The 18,056-nt window shown below is 36.6% G+C and overlaps 1 protein-coding gene across 5 annotated transcripts in view; it reads right to left on the reverse strand.

Annotated features, from left to right (window-relative positions):
• PDE7A (phosphodiesterase 7A) overlaps positions 1-18,056 on the reverse strand; it is a 73,205-nt gene that overhangs the window by 26,849 nt on the left and 28,300 nt on the right. For 2 of the 5 annotated variants that reach the window (XM_082291709.1, XM_082291706.1), the window contains exons 1-3: positions 14,332-14,447; positions 7,491-7,551; positions 234-317 (exon numbers count right to left, since the gene is read on the reverse strand). In XM_082291709.1, coding sequence (XP_082147835.1) covers positions 234-317; positions 7,491-7,551; positions 14,332-14,391 — 205 coding nt within the window. In that variant the 5' untranslated portion in view covers positions 14,392-14,447. Of the gene's footprint in view, positions 1-233; positions 318-7,490; positions 7,552-14,331; positions 14,448-18,056 lie in introns of those variants that run through there. The other 3 variants (XM_082291705.1, XM_082291708.1, XM_082291707.1) reach the window with 3 other exon arrangements.

The raw sequence follows: 18,056 nt of genomic DNA on the forward strand, positions 1-18,056 counted from the left end.
ACTGATTCAGGTCTAAGTTCGATCAGTTTAAAATTATAGTTTTTAAAAAAAAAAAATTTAGCAGTGAAGATTTTCCTCTTCTATTTTATCCTATGAGCTAGAACGAAAGATTTTCCTAAGTATAAAAAAAATGGTCTTGCTATAAGAGTTCCTAACTTTATTTTAGAGGCTCAGTAGTTAAAATTGATGGAAGCCTTTGTTTATTTGTCATTTATCTGCTTTTAAATACTTACAGTGAAAAATACGGAAATCAATGTATGGATGAGAACCTCTTCTCTCTGTTTCAAATCCTGCCCGACTTCTTACTCGCACATCTCCTAGAAACAGGGTCAAGAGTGAAATAAAAGTGTGGAAGAGTGGCAGAGATAAAATGCAAATGAACATAGCCTGGAGGGGGTAAAGATTCATGTACTTAATGGAGGAGAGTAATTCAAACAATAGGCCTACTTCAATGCTTTTTGTTTTAAAGGTGAAATTCAAAACAAAGTTTGAAGACTTGTTAAACATGCAATCACATGCTTTCTTGTCAAAATCTTTCCTGCCTAAGCATACGTTGCCAGAAGCATGTGATAAGCATTCAGATGAAATTGGGAAGAGCTTGCTACACCAGTATGGTAAAAATGCACCTTAATGTGACAGAAAACAAGAACAATTAAAGTTGATTTGTTCCTCAGTAACACACATACAACGATAACATTTTGTAGAATACAAAAAAGATTCAACTTCTAGAAATGGCAGCTTTTAGCAAATAAGCTAGTTACAATATGGTTTTATATTATATAATATTTTCCCACTAGCATTTACTTACTTGTGCTCAGCTGTTTGAATATTACACAAGAGCCTATTAAAATACCAAAACTCAGTATTAAAATTTTATCAAACTATTTTGCACTGTAATTAGCTTCAACCTGAATCTTTTAGCATGCTAGTTGACTTCTACTTATGCATTTTACCAACTGAAAGCTGATCAGTATTCTTTCATTAGATATTTGTAGGTATTAATATAAGCAGTTCACCTGGATTAAAAGCTTTCACTTAAAATCCTTCTGCAATTACGAATTTGGAAAAATCTTCGAGGATCAAATGCAATAGTGTTTCCCTCCTCAAACCCTAACAAAGATAAATTTAAGATGTGCAAATGTTGTGGTTTCTAATGATGAAAATCCTTCAAGTGTCATACTCTCCTCACTTCAAACACAACACTTTTAACATGAAACCAAAATAAGTAATTAACAAAATGAGTTTAGCTATGACTGAGTTTATAAGAACTAAATAAAAATATAGCTATTTAATTTTCATCAAGTCGCAGACATCTTGAGAGCATTTTTTTCCTTTTTTTCTTTTCTAACCTGCTAATCTGTAATGCTGAAGCAGGGAACTTGTCAGAAAATAGCTACAGGTACTGACTCACACTTCAGTAATATGCTTTTAATACTTAACAGGTATCTTTCTAGAGATACGTATCTATAAACACTGACACATCTACAGTGACGTGACGCACTTTACATGAATGTTACCTTGTGAGGCACGCTGCAAGCACCACAAAAGGGTAAGTAGGCCCAGGGCTCCCCTGAAGTTTACAGATCAGTAAAAACATACTAAATACGTATTGCCTTTCAGTTATTAATCCTTTTACTTTTTTAAAACTAAAAACCTTAAATGAGCTGCAATGGAAAGCAACCCAATTACTATCTACAAGTATTATTTTTCAGACCACTTACAATATATTACTTAAAAGGGCTTCAAGCATTCATTTGAGCAGAGTGCAAGAAACTTGTCCCCTTCCAGGCAATACAGAGGCAGCAAATTGTAGAACTCTTCTGTTAGGCACAAGCAACTCGTGAATTTTATTTACAAAATAAATTAATAAAAATGAAAAAGAGAGGAAACTTTGGAAGAGAGGGGGCAAATGCATTAGTAGCTGTATGTGAAAGTAACAGTTTACATGGAGGAAAATTCAACTTTCATTACCTTTCACTCATATTTATCTGGGTAATCAGGCATAGCTACAGCTATGTGAATAAGTTCACCAGCTACATTAAAAGAAAAATGAAAGAGGTTTTTTAGTGGAGGTAATTTTTTACATAAAAGGTGATACCGCTTTTGTGATTTATTTTTAGTTTTCAATGCAGGTCTTTACTTTTAGAATTTATAAACCACAGCACAAATTAGTAAATAGTTTCAGCCAGTGTATAACTAGGTTTTGGCAAACAATTTGTTCCAAGTGTCAAGAACAGGAAAAGTTCACAGAAAAATACCTGAAGACCAACATGGAATTTTGCAAATAACAAAGCAAGTGGGTTCAACTGATAAATTATGTCCAGAAAATTTCTCTCTGCTTTGTTCTTTTTCATTTATTAGTACCCTTGTGTAACAGCATAGACAGAATAATATTATCCCTGTTGCCCTTGAAATGCCTGCGATGCTGAGAATTTTAGGGAGGAAAACAATAAAAACTGTCTGTAAGTAAAATGAAGAAGTGCAACTAACTACATTATTTTGAACAGGAATCTATTTACAGGAATATTTAGCCAAAGAAGGAATCGTATATTAAAAATGCACATGGCAAACTAAAGAAAAGGCAACTGTAATAAGATAAAGCTAAAATGACTGTATTTACTTTCATACATATAAAATGAGAGATTCCCAGCAAGGGAAGCTAAATATTTTTCATTACATAGTTATTGAACAAAATTTCCTCTCCCTAATCATGGTAGAAGAAGCTATTTTTTTAAAAAACAGTATCTCAACAATGGATTGATTTTTTTCAGTTGGAATTATTCTGGAAAATGTATATGCTGGAAAAATATACCCCTTCTACAGGACTGGAATTTATTACAGCAAACAAACTAGAAAAATTCTCTTGTGCCAGAACAAAGGCAGAAGAGCCGCCTCCATTATCGTGGTACAAAGCTGCTGCATTTTTCAAGATTTCAGACAACAAATGTGCTTAAAAAATATTGGTCGAATTTGATGATACCATACATCCATCTGAAATTTCTAAATACGTAGAAGCAGAAAAAGGAATAACTGGCTGCACATTATGAAACAATGTGCTATTAGCACAGTGAAACTAATCTCTAGTGCATATGTATAGTTAATTCCAAAACATCCAGAAATACTGGATCATCATTATGCATTCACTGTTTGGTTAATGTAACCTGCAGAAGATTAATGGATCCCAAATGCACCCACTTCATTGTACTTTCACACAACATAACACGTTCACAACAATTTGCTTGGGAAATCCTGCACAAGTGTTTTGCAACCCTGTGACTCTGAAGTTATGCAGAATTTAATTTTAAGGAAGAGACATGTTTATCTTCATAGGGAACTTTACAAAAAAGCACCAGACATCTCCGATTTGAGATTACTTTTATCAAACAAAAGGACACTGTTACATAATTCCTTCAAACAGCAACAGAAGTCCAGCCTCATAATCATTATTATGGTAGCTGAAATATTAAAATTCAACACCTAAACCAAAAGAACTTATGAATAGTTTTTGTTTATTTAGACCTTTACAAACATACAGAAATGCTTACAAAATCTGTTTAAACCATCCACAGTCTGCTTATAGGTAAATTTCCTTGGGGAAGGGCACAGAAGTGGCAGGAAGCTGACTGACAGCTTTTATCTGAAGCTTGAGCCACTTTTAGCCACACTGGAAAGACTCCGATGTTACCTTAAGGGAACACATTTAAGTCCAGCATCTTAATGAAACTGGACTTCCAGGAACAATCTTTCCCTCTTTGAGAGTTTTGGTGATTCCAAAGAAACAAGAGAAAGATTTAAAAAATGTGAAGCCTTCCTTTCCAAACCTTATTTTGGGCACAAAAATGATACAATATCTGATGGCTGAGTATTTAGCTACACTTTTTTCCAGAATAGTTCAGCATGATCAGGATTGCTTGCACTTTTAAGACAAAGATCATACTGGCAGAAATTTAACTGAAGACTAAATAAATCATGGAAGAAGGAATGTGAGGAATGTAAGTGTTGCAGCTACAACTGAAAACTGAAAAGAAATTAGGGCTGTAACAAAACTTACCTTGAAACAGATTGCCTGTTCCTGCCCCTCTCTCAGATTCCTACTCACACCTCAAGGACAGCTCTGATACTTACGAGGCAGCTGAAATACCACAGCTGACATCCCTGGGCGTTAGGGTTACACAGTACATACTTGGTGCTACCCTAACACTGCAGTATGGCACAGTAACAATGCGGCAGCTGCTTGGGGAGCTGAGGCCATCCGGAGCAGGGGCAGAAACCTCAGGGATCATGGAGGACAGCTGGGAGCAGAATTATGACAGCCACCTCAAGGTAAAGCACTCAAGTCAGCCATGAGGTGGTGAAGAGCAGGATTTTCAGACAGAATTACTAACTTCATATATTATAACTCCTATTAAATTTGTTGGAGAAACAGATGACAGGTCAGCTGAATGCACCAGAATTAAAGCAAACAATACAACATAAAAACCCCTACCAGAGAAGAGCATGCACCTACATTACACAGTAGCTTTTCTCCAGTGTTTCCTATTTGAAGTGATCAAGACCTCTGAAGAAAGGTAAATGCTTCAGTTGTAGTTGAGAAGTGCATGCTCACCAATACAAGCAGTCAGTGCCCCACGCTTTCTACCCCATGCGCAGAAGAAAAACTTACAGTCAATATAAAGCAACAAGAAAAAGAAACCAGAAAAGGAAATAAGAAAAAATCAAGGAAGTATCAAGATTACACAGAAGCACTTACAAGATATTTTGAGAATTCCTCGTAGTTGCTGAGAAAAGTGGCTGAGGTGATGCAGATGTATTAGCCTTTCCAAGATCTTAAAAGAAAAATTCTACAATGCTGCATCTGTATCTATATTTTAAAACAGTAAATAAGCCACTCGGGAGTGGCTTAGTGTGTATTTTGGGAACGGGGTATGACGGATGAGTCATTACCGTCAATGCTGCTTGTTTACATTGACACACTGATGAACGCAGTTACGAGTTAGGGGTTTTTTTGTGTACCCATAAAATAGGATCTTTTAAATTGAACCTGGACACACTGCTGTACCACAGGAATTCCTATTTACTTAGTGTAAATGAATTCCCATTGGATTACCATTGGAACAGCCTGAAAACACTGAATGAAGCAACTTCATGGCCAGCACAACTACACAAAGGCAGAGGGAGTAATTGTAGATACTCTTAGCCTTGTATTTTTGGTTTGCTAAGATAAACACCTTATCAAGGTACATTTTGCTAGTAGATACAGTCTGTGTGAAATGAAACCAACAAATAAAAGGCAAATCTTCTTGTGACTGTACCTAACTTCCCATTAAGTTACAGCTGAGGATTCCTTATAGCTTATTCTGCTCAAGTGTACTAAGATAAATAAAACAAAAACAAAACTCTCACAATACTGTAAGAAATGCAATGCTTCACATTTCTTGCAAAAAAATTCTAATGGAATATATTAACCCTTGAATCTACTCTGATATGAATGTTTCTACATACCGATGAGTCCAACTGTTCAGCTTTCAGGCTGGTCTTTTTTACAGTCCATTTACAAGTACAAAAATAATAAATATGTAAATAGTTGCTAACTTGTACAGTATAGTGTACATAACATTTGGGAAAACCAAGTGATCTCTATTAAGTGAGAAAATAATACACATTTATCACATAATGATTCAAACATCCCGTGAGCAATTTTTTGTTTGCTTGTTGATACCCTCCTCCCCCACCTAAGTTAGAAGTCAATCCTTTAAAAGATTTACTGCTTCTGAACAGCAGAAAAGCATGAATGAATTATGCCAGCAAGAGTTATACTATTCATAACAAGCACCAATCTCATTATTTAATAATTAATTCCAATGAGAGTACAAGTGAAAAATTAATTTACTTAACATCATGTTCTGAATATTTTCCAGTTCTACCTATAAGAATAGTGGAAGATTTCCAAGACAAATTAGATTTTTCTCTCCATTCAGATGTATATACTAAAAACTACAGAAAGTCATGTTTTGCTTCTCTCTAGAATTATTTGAGCATTATCACAAATCCTGCTGCAGAAATGATGGGCCTAACTCCTTCACTTTAACTTTTGAAAACAAAATAAACCTATTTACAACAACAACAACAACAAAGAAAACTGAGCAGCTCTTTCAATAAACATTTAGAACCCAGCATCTTCTGTTTGCCCCTTAACAAATCCCCAAAGTAATTAAATTCTCTGATCAAAGCTCTGTCAGTAGACAGTCAGTGCTACAGTATTAACAACTTCACAAATGTAAAAATTCAAAATAATTGGAAAAAAAAAGTGAAGCTGCTAAGTCAAAATTGGTTTTATATGTATATATGACCATATCTTCCTACATAGGTAGGTTAGGACTATATAGTCATATACACACATGCATATAGCTTACAACTTTAAATTCACAGACAATGCAGCTATGAATTTCTGGGGACTTTAACATGTACAATATACCACTAAACTGAAAAGACTCAGGGCATAAAAAGACATGTTCTGGCTGATTTAGTTGGAGATGGTTAAGAATTTGTAATGAGTAGCTGTTGGTGTTCATTGAGCTGTGTGAGACATCACGCAAGCATTCATAGTCCATTTCAACACATATTCATAGCTCAAGATGGCTTAAATTAAGTGGCATCATTTAGCAGTGAAACAGACTTAGAGCACATACACAGTCCCCATGCCATCTGCACCACCAGCAGCCTCCAGAAGAGGTGCGGGAAATACTGAATCTGGCAGCCAGATCTGCAAGAGCTTTGCATCTTTCTCCTCCCAACAAGTGACCTCAACTCCTTCTGTGCACTCACTATCACAGAGGGCCTCCCCTGGACACTTTTCCCTCCCAATACCATTCTTTTGTTTGAATTCGGCTTTACCCTTTATCTCCTTGCTACTCTGGAAGCACCACTCAGTAAGTTGACTGAACTACTCCACCCTGTCAAGTGCCCTTTCCCTTCTCAAGTTGCCTTCTAGGATTAATGAGAAAAATATTGTTTAAAATCATATCATTATTTCAAGAACACCTCGCACATTTCATAGCCCCAGTATTGAAGTTTTTAAGAGTGTGTGGTAACTCTCAAACAAGTGTTCTCTAAGCTGCAGTTTTAACTAGAAAGATACCATACAGAGGCGGCAAATTCCATCACAGAAAGATCAATTATGAGTCACTTAGAAAACTTTACTTCTACCAAACACATTAGTTTAATTATAAGAACTTTGCTTTTTTCTTTAATATAGGAGTAAAACATCCTACACAATGCTTAACTCAGGAAAAAAAGAAAAGGAAAAAGGCAAACAACCAAAAAACCCAAGTCAACACAAAACAACCCACACTCTTCTAGAGATTCTAACCAAAATATTATCCAGGAGAAAGAGAATGGTAAGTTTATTAATTCAACAGAGATATTAAAAAGTTCTTATTTAAATCAATCATAAATGTTGGAACTTGCAATACAGAAACTGGTATGCTTACCTAGCATACGAATGTACAACGCAGTCTGATCAGAGCTGTCATAGGAAATTGCTCCACGCCTCTGAAAAAAAACAAGTGTATTTTAAGCAAGTTAGAAGTAAATAATTTCTAAATTGAAATAAAAATAAAGTACTAATTGACCATTTCAATTTTAACTCAAAACTAATTTTAGAAATTTTGTGTCTTTCATGCAAAATGCACCTTTCAAGTATATATATCTACTTATTTTGTTTTAAGAAGCGACAAAGGAAGGATAGGAATTGGTAGTGAAAAGATTATGAGAAGCGGGATGAGTGTGGTAAAAAACATGCCCATATATTTCATTACAATGTTCCTCAATCATTCCTCACAATAAAAAAGATGCAGAACGAGATTACACAGACACAAGAAAGTGCTTCTCCTGGCCTTCCAGAACACCATACTTGAAACCAATACTTGCAGTTCCTGGTTTATGTATTTACTTTTATCTCTGGGGTATTTCCACCTTCCAAAGGTAAAAGAAGTAAAAGAACTGAACCATCACTGCAGCCCTAGGATGCCACATGCTACATTCATTGTAGCCAGTATTTTCTGTAGGCAAAGCAAGGTATCACTGAGGTAAAATGTTATACATAAAGGCATTTCAGAGAAAGCCAGCAAGTAGTATTTCATGTTTGATGATAAAAGTTCAGAAGAGTCATCAAGTTATCCACGCACAACACTGAGATACTCCCATATAAACTGTATTTCTTATCTACATGGGACACATATGTTTCATACATATTCAGCTACTGCGATAGTTATAATCCAAGAAGTCTCCCACAAGGTGGTGAATTGGTCCTCTATCAGCAAAAAACTGGAGGAATGTTCTTACTGCTACACATCACTGGCATCACACAGTCTGCAAAGCATGGCTCGACCCAGCACCCAGCCTCACATCTTGCTTTTACTGTACTTTGACCATCTTCTGCCCATTCCTAAGGCCTTCATTAATGTTACTTGTTAATCCAAGGATTAGAAGATCACCTTCACAATCAGACCTCCATTTTGACAGTTCAGAACATTTGCTCTTTACAGAAATAAGATTTTTTGTGGAGGGTGCACATTAGAAACTCCTACGACCTCCCTGTACACCACACCTCTTTCTTACACTGAGGACAGTGAAGTCCTCAAGGCCACCAAGAGTCAATACATGCCTTTGAGAACTTCAGATAAAAGCCAAGCTGGTGGTGAACACAATCACTCATTTTTTCATTTGTGCAGCAGGAACAACACTACCTCATGGACATGCAAGAGCCTGAAAATGTGCAAGTTCAAAAGGTAAGAAATCAAACCATGTGAGGAAGTAGGATAGAAAAAATAATGTTGGCTATTGAGAAGAATACTGAAGGAAAGAAAATGAAGGAAAGAAAAATTACGTGGAAAGGCAAAAAAGCAGAACTGCTGATATGCATCTATTTACAGAACAAGCTGAATGAACTCAAAGACAGACTAGAGATGAATAACCTCAATCACTGTGATTTGTACAAGTGATGTGCTAAGACTCCAAACTTGTAACTTTTTAAAATATTTTCATGCTAAAACAAAAAAGAAAACATTACACTTGAATCTGTAGAAGTTTTTTCCAAAAGTAAGCTTTCTATGTAATTATAGAAGTGACCAAAGACCTTGCTCCAAATGTGGTCCAATAATAACAGCTGTTGTAAAGACTACAAGGAAGAATTCCCTGTACAGAACTTTTATGTTGTCTTAGCTTTTGTTCTATATTTCCTTGGAAGATCATAAACCACACAAATAATTCCTCAATATATATTTGTACAGCATTTTTCATAGCAGTGTGCCTGTCCCAATGGGAAAGGCAGAAATACAACTCATCAGCCAGAAAATGATGCTGGTTTCTCACTAACATTTTTCAATTTCTTTGACTGAACCCGCCTTTGAGAGTTTCAGAAAATCTCAGCTGAACGTATTTTTCAGTAGCTTGGAACATTTCACATCACTGACTAGGCACAATCAGTGATGTAATTTAGTGCTAACTTGCAATTTGCACCTGTCTATCACAGATTCCTGGACATGTCCAGTACAGTTCTGTAATCTAATACAGGAGAAACCTTAGCACGCATGCAGCTACAAGACCCATGTACAACTGGAGCATTAGACTCCATAAAGAAAACAATATACAAAAATTTACTGAAAAATAAACCCTTTTGATATGCCAATTCTGAAATATTACTTGCTCCCTAAAAATATTGTTAGATAAAGCAGTCTATATAAAGTACTGCATCCATGTATGATATCAAACAGAAAGCACATTTTCAAAAACAAAGTAGTTGCTTATATAGACAAGTGGTTGTGCTCTGTAAGGAAATATTTGAAACAATCAAATCTATTAAAATTACCTTTGAAGGTTTGGTTTTCTAAGGAAAAATAGAGACAATGTATTGTATAAATTTCACTAGCAATACTTCACAAATAGTAGGACAATTTCAGCTAATTTTGCTAAAAGGACTGAGGTGTTAAAGATACTTCATTCATTGAAATTTGTTAAATAAAACAGGTAAGAGGAAAACACGTATTAGCAAGTTCCACCAACAGGCAGATGTTGGGTGGGTGATGAGTGGTCAGACCTTTTATCTTTAGACCAGGTAAATAAGTGAGGTACAGATAGTTGAACACTGTGGTGGGCAGTCAGAGACAAAGGATAAAGCTAATGGTACAGAGGTTTTTTAGCAACTTGTGATAGGTAAACAAATAATATTGCACTCATCCAGACAGAGACTGTGTTGTGTCAGCTTACTCTGCAAACACCTAACAGACCATCTACTGCAGGTTATGGTGTATCACCTATTTCTCCACTTCAAATAATACAGCCAGTGCATTTGTTATTCTACCCACTACAGTACTCTAGAAAAATGCAAGGGAAAAGGCAGAAAGAGAGAAGTAATTTAACGTATGCTGTGTGTGGTTCTTTAAGATATACTGCCCAGATTTCACCACTTACACCCAGCAAATAGAAAAACCAGATTTAATGCTTCAGCTTTTACTGAGACATGATCTGACAGACAGCAAACTCATAAGGAGGAAGGCAAATGTGTCTCAAAGAACTAAAGTTACTGTAAAGCACTCAACAAGTCAATTTAATCAGCAGGATTTTATCCTTGTCGATGACCAAAAATGCCACCCTCCTTATGGCTAATCAAAGGCCCACTCTCTGTAGCCTACACCAAGACATCAAGACTATACTAATCCTAAAATATACTTTACTTACACAGATGAGATGACCATAGCATGCACTGAATCACCCTACAGACACCTTGGATCAGAAATCTTTGTGGATTAAGACTGACTTCTGGCACCTCAAAATATTACTTTTGTCACGTTATTGTCAATATTTTTAAATCATTTAGCAGAAAATTTTATTTCTAAATCTCTGCCACCTCTTTGATCTCCCTGAGGATTTGTACATGTTAGTAACAGTACTGACCTTCTGTATAAATATCAAACAAACAAGCACCATTCCAGCAAGCAGACAGAATTACTAGTGCTCAAAGACAAGACAATCCTAATGCATTTGTGTTTAGGCAGGTTCTGTTTTCAAGCACACGGACTGCTTGGTTGGTGGGAATGTCTGCTGGACTCCAAGTGATTCAACAAATTCCTCAAATGATTAGGTGAGGTTCTCAACTGCTCTGCTCCTTTCCAGGCACGAGCACAGCCATCTGAACTGGGTGGGCTCTTTTGCTTCAGTGGTGAAGATGGATGTCAGAAGGATGACTGGGAAGGATTGTTTATACTGGACTTCACCTTTCAAAGCCTCACCTTAAACTTCAGTTTCACAGTGGAGTATTGTTTATTCTTCCAAAGGACAATACAGTAAAAAAAGCTTCCATTTTTCCTGCTTTTGTGACATATTTTTGGAGAGTGAATGGAAGAAGTTCAAACTAAATTGGAAAATCCATTAATCCTCTAAGAACAAAACTGATACAAGGCCTCCGCAAAAATATGTGAAGGGACTATCCACCAGAACCTAGATTTAAGTCAGAACTCTCTGAACACCTTTTCAGAGAGTATAGAAAGTTATTAAAGGCCACGCAATGGGAACAATGTGCCAAAATAGCGCACAGATACATCTTCAAAGGGAAACCGCTTCAGTGATGCTTGGGAGTACAAGCATTTGCATGTACCACTTGGAAACGGAGCACCTGCTGCTGTTTGTGTCAAACAGAAATGTTTCCATTGATGTATCAGTTTTATCACATGGACTTCCCAATCTTGTTGAGAGCAGAGCACCAGCATTACTGCTGGACACTTCATTTTGGCAAGGGCCAGCTTTTGGACTGCCAAGCAAAACATCTGCTAGTCTCATTCTCTAACAAAACCTGCTGGAGCTGCTGGCCTTCAAAATTCAGTACCAGCCATCAGAAAGAACCATCCACACTTTTTGATGGACTACAGAACCCTCATTTTGCTACTCAGTTGTTTACGCAGAAGCTGGGAAAGAAAAGACAGAGGACAGAGAGCAACACAGCCAGGCAAGTGTTTTTACATACCTGACTTTTCAGTCCAAGCTCTCTGCTCAACTATCAGAGCATTAGTCTCAACTGCTCTGAAGATGAGTGTGGAGAAGTTGCTATACCATGGCAACTGAAATGTACTGGTTATGCTGCCTCAAATATACACACTTGGAAAGCATTTAAGATCATAAGACAGTTTATCAACTAGAAGTCTTGAGAATGACTAACTAGTTAAGACCTTATTTCTCAAACTAATATTATATTTCAAAAGCAAGACTCTCGTGTATCTTAGACTTATTTCAAGTATTTATAAGTTCCATGCTAACATATGATCCATAGTTTTCCAAAAGGCACCACAAAGCTTTTACCTCACTAAAGCACAGACAAATGTTCTTTACAAGCACTTAAACTGACAATGAACTCAGGTAAGCCTGAGTATGCAAAATCGTTCTACTACTATTATTAAAAATTTTCACTGGAGTTCGAAGCAGTACTTTGAAAGTTTGCCAAACCAACAGTAAGAAAGTGTAGTTAACACTGCCTTACTGAAATGAAATCAGCAATAGGAACCACCCTTTCTTTCAAATATCTGAATGTGATAATTTTAATATTTTCTTCCATATAAAGCTATTTCACATGATCATCTCCCAAGACAGATGGCAACCATTTTTAAACTTAGCTATCATTTGAATGATAGTTATCAATGTTAATGATACATATATCTAACAAGCATCTGTAAGCTATTTTTTCTTATATACCTCAGACGTATATCATGTGGCATAAGACTTATCCAAAGCTTTACCAACATAAAAAAAATCAAAATTTAACAAAAATATACAAAACAAAAGCTTGACAATTGATCAGGAAGAAATGTACAGTAAAAAAAAAAAAACCACATAAGCAATTGGTTTAAGTGAGGACAGTAATGCACAGGGGTATTGCCTTTAGAAACTAGATCAGCACAGCAGAAAGACTCTTTAAATGGATGAACACAAAAATACTAATTCTCTAAAAGAAACAACCATTAGCACATGTAAAAACAAAGTCATAAATAGCAGGGATTTTTATGCCTAACTGTATTATGTCAGCTACCTGGAACTCCTATTTCTCCCCACCATAAAACAATCTCTGACCAAACTGGATTAGACATAACTCTTGAACAGGCTCTTTATGTCAAGTTCCAGAAAGCCAGCAGTTTGACAATATACCAGTAAAATGTGGATGATGTACTGGTATAGCACACAGGCTGTAAAACTCTGGTGTTTAGAATCTGCCTTCAGTCACAAGTGAACATCAATTGGGTATCCTGGTCTTTTTCTTGATGTGACAGAAGCTGTCACAAGTGCTAGCTAGCAACTAAGCCTGACCATTTTTGCTTTTAATAAATTTAGAAACATGTTATTGGCAATGACTGAAGAGTACAGGCATGGATGCCTGGTAAAGCTTGTTTTCACAACAAACTCAAATTCATGCTTGTTCAGATTCTTCTGTTAACTGCACAATAATTTTAGAAGTATGTATCAATAACAACAACAAGAAAAAAAAACCTATCTGAAAATGCAGCAATTCTACGTTTTTTCAGTTTCCCTCATTCTCTCCAATGATTCTGGCTCTCCTTCATAACCCTACACTTAATTTTTTTACTCCTTTTGGAATTAAATCCAGTTAAACAGCAAGCTATGCTGAGAAGAGCCTGGTCTCATCTCCAGGCACCAATCTCACCCATATTTACTAGCACAAATATCCATTATGGGAATACTTACATTCCTTGGAATGAAAGAGTAAAAACTTAATCCTAACATTAGTATGCATTTTTCAAAACACAGGGATCTCAAATGGAAAGGCTACAAAGTAAGTAAAGTAGGTATTTCACATAAGCAAACAAAACTGGTATTTCCACTCCTGCAACTCTGAAATCAACAATACAAAAAGGATATCCTGTCCAGGAAGCAAAATACACTAATTCGTATTATTCTCACTATGTTTTAAATTGTTTTTCCTTATTTTCACGAAGCCTTTAAAGTGCTATAAAATTGAAAATCTGTTAGTAACAGAGTCAAGATAACTCCTGCCATTCAGAAGCCATTTCAGATCCTTTTTTTCCCCTGTGTCCTAACTGGAACTCCTACAAACACACTCCTTCCCACTTCAAGGGAAGCAAAAGTCAAGAGCTACAAAATCATGTATGAACACTTAGGAAACACAATCTTAAATGGCGAATGACATGTTTCCAAAACAGATTAGATTTAAAAAGGAAAAATAAGCACTCGTGAAGTTCTTAATGACTTGTTTTCACTCACACTACTTCTAAACCCAGTTAGTCAAAACTGAATTTAAAAATGGCCTACCTTAGAAGTAATCCATTTGATAAGGATCAGAGCTAAACACCAGATCAATGCAATTCCCATTGGATCACCCCAAATACCTGAAGCATAATCTCCCCCCGATGGCCGCCAGTGCTGAAAGCAGCAGGGCACAGCAGTGAGGCACAAGGCAGGCAGCAGCTGTCACCTGACAGCCCCTGCAATGTGCTCTGCCCCGCTCCTCTCTGCCAACACTGGACTCAACAAGAACGGTTTACAACCAGAGAACATGGCAATTAGTGAAACCTTACTAAACCCCTCAGAAATGCTAAAGGAAATGTAAAACCACAATTACATCCTTTCATCATATCTAAATACAGCAAAGTGTGCCAGACAACAGGATCAAACTCCAGTAGTCAAAACACCCAAGCTAATTCAGGATATTGCCTTGCCTTCAAATGCTATGAAGAGCCTGTTTCCAGCAGATTCCACCACTTGTGATATTCACACATTCCTTTTATCTCTGCCACCTGGAGAACTGCCATGGACTGAACTTCAAAACATATTTCAAAATTGCTTTTATAGCAATGTACTATAAATAACATTAATGAAAGTTAATGCACCAAATATGTGCAATTGTTCAAACCAACTGTCATTGTCTAACTTCTTCTTTTGTCCACTAAATACCAGGCCATCCTTCATGCTGTCTTTTTAGCCATTCAGACTCATGCCTGAACTGGCATATGGCTTTCATTTATTGCTGCAGGGGTTGAACCTGGCTACACGCTCCCTAGCCCTTCCCAGGGTTGGAAAGCAGACTAACTTCCTCCAAGAACACTGATAATACAGCAAAGTGGTCCTACATGCTTGGTGCAGCTTTGAGATTCATTCTAATTTCTGTAATTTTAAGCTGACAATAATGTTTCATTTCAGAAATACAAGTAAATCTCAAATACTTTGGAAAAAAAGGAGCTACAGTGGGGGAGAAAAAGGAACAGTGTGGGATAATGAGGAGTTTAAAAGGATGAAGCTGAATAACTGAAAGCAAAATTATATGAAGAGTCTGTTCTTCCTTTTTTTTTTTTTTGCAAGAAAATGAATTCCAAGTTCCAATGTGTGCACAAAATACAAAAGTTAGCACAGATCACCGAAGGAGTAGTTTTAACACTGAGGAGCTAATTTCCTTCCGTCCAAAGGAAAAGTGGACACATACCACAGTGGATATTTACTGAATTAAGGAGAAGATTTGTTAAGTGGGACAGGCTCTTTGTTATTTTATATCATGATTCCAAATATTTATACTGTCTTTTAAGCTATAATCATGGTCTCAGCACAACCTGTGAATCCCTACAGAACCATTACATTCTGAACATTTATCTTCTGCCCTGTCCCTATGCCCTGGAAAACCAGTCAGATCAAAACCAAAGGCAAGAACATTCAGAATGGGCCTTTTGGTACCTCACTTAATGAATGCGGCACTTCTCTAAAGGTCTGTCAAGTTCCATCTAAAATACAAACGGTCACAGAGATAGACTTTAAAACATTACCACCTCCAAACATTTGACAAGGTTAAAACACCCTGACAAATAATCACCACCAGTCTGATGTTACTTTAAAAAAACAAACCCACAGTAAATGGCATCAGGCTATATTTGCATTACAATTTGGCACAACTGGAGCAGATTAAAACACAGCTGCTGCTCAGATCTTTACACCTATACTATATGAAACCCAGGAGTTTTAATTTTTTTTTGCAGGCCATATTTACTCCAACTTCCTGAACCAGACCCTACCACAGGAGGTTCAAAGCTGCTAAAAAATGACCAAAACCTGATCAAAACTCTACAACCATATTGAGGATTAGGGCACATTTGGCGCACACAATGGGTGAAATGACTTAAGTTTCTTTAGGAAGAACCAAAACCAGTCTGGAAAACAACAAAATGTGCACAGCAAACAAGAACAATGAGGTGATTTGCTTCAAGACTAAACTGTCCTCTGAATGAAACTCCAGCATAAATACCCTTATACTCTTTGAAATGTCAAGCATTCCTCTCAGTCATCACTATTACCAATCCTGGACAAGTCTTCTCTCTTCCTGTCTCAAAACACATGAAGACGTTCTTGGATTGTGTGCACGGTCTTGTCCCATGTGCATGGAGCAAGACTTTCTTCCACCAATTTCAGAAATACAACATTATCTTAGAAAACAGAGCTATACAAACTGATTACCCTTGCCTCTTTTGTCTTCCACCATTAAGTGGTTTAATTAAGAAGCTTCCTCTTACTGAAAGTTTTCTTAAAACTGTCTCATGCATAAGTTTAATATGAGAACACAGAAATAAAAATATTTGCCCACCTGTTAAGCACCACTACACCATTATTTGTTTTAATTATGGCTTGGAAATGGAAAGATTGTTTTGGCAATACAATTCTGAATTTGGAGACAGAGTAAGATCAGAAATTACACTGGTTTGTATGAGAAGTTTAAGAAATCAACACAGAAGCTAAAGTGCTTCATTTGGGGAAAGTACTGCTTTGAATAACCCCACTAACAATTCCAAGGTGAAAGTGAAAGAAATTACATTTTACAAATATGTGGAAGAAATTATTCAAGGTCATTAGTACGTATGGTAAACCCGCAGGTAGAAGGCTACATAAAAATGAGGTAATACTAAATTCCCTCTGTGTTAACGTACTACCTGCTATACTGCCTCAGTTCTGGAGGTGCAGTGACCCTTGAGCTGTGGACATCACCATCAGTTTCAGCTTCATCTTGAAACTGAGAAGCACACCAAAAAGAACAGCTATCATACATTGCATTGTATTTTTAAAAAATTGGGGAAGTTGCTAATGCTGTTTCATTCTCTTTCTTCTCTTTTTCTTTACTGCTTTCTAACAGATTCTCAGTTTTCTAAAATCTATTTCCTTGATGTCTGCAGAGACACCATGTTTGATAAGGCACTTAACATTCACATACAAGTTGTTACTTATTCCTCTCTCCTTACCATCAGCTCACATGTACAAGTGCAATTGCTGTCTCTTATCATTTCTAAAGAAACACAAATATCCCAATGAATTCAATGCAGACTTGATGATACTCAGCACTGTAGATGCATCTCTGCAGTCAAAGACATGTTTTGCTACAATTTTTGCATTTACTGAACAAACCTTTCTGTGCTATTCCTGGTAAGACAAGTATGCATTATCAATACAGCAGAAAGCAGTTGGGGTCTTGCAACAGGTGTTACAAAGATTCCACTAAGGAATTTGTTAAAGCTACCAGTTTGCTCTCATTGGGAAACAGGCATCACATGGGACCAGCTCCTACCCATTCAAAGAAGCTCCCCCATTAATATACCATGGTGATTTGTAAGGCTCCAATTATTTCCATATACACTCCTAGAGATCTGCAAGGCTCCATGTGGACACCCATTATTTCCTATTACATACTCTGTTATCTGAAGTATCAAGTACAGGATCCCAAATTTGCTTGTGTATTTCTAAATATCCATCTGTTCCAATCCTTTTCTATTTTTATTTATTTTCCTGAAGTTCATCAGCTCTGAAGAATGACTCAGGGTTGCCTTACAAAGCTTAGTAACTACTGTTTGTGCAGAAGTGTCTTTAAATGCTCCACCTCCCCCCCAAAAAAAACATTTCAGTAACACCTACAAGAAATTCCCAGAGTTGAAGCAAGAGCACCGAATTTCAGAGACATTACTGGGTCTCAGATGATGCTCCGTTTTAAATACAGCAGGGCTTCACAG

The sequence above is a fragment of the Coloeus monedula genome, assembly GCF_965178545.1.
Source record: "Coloeus monedula genome assembly, chromosome: 1".
In the NCBI taxonomy this organism is placed as follows: Eukaryota; Metazoa; Chordata; class Aves; order Passeriformes; family Corvidae; genus Coloeus; species Coloeus monedula.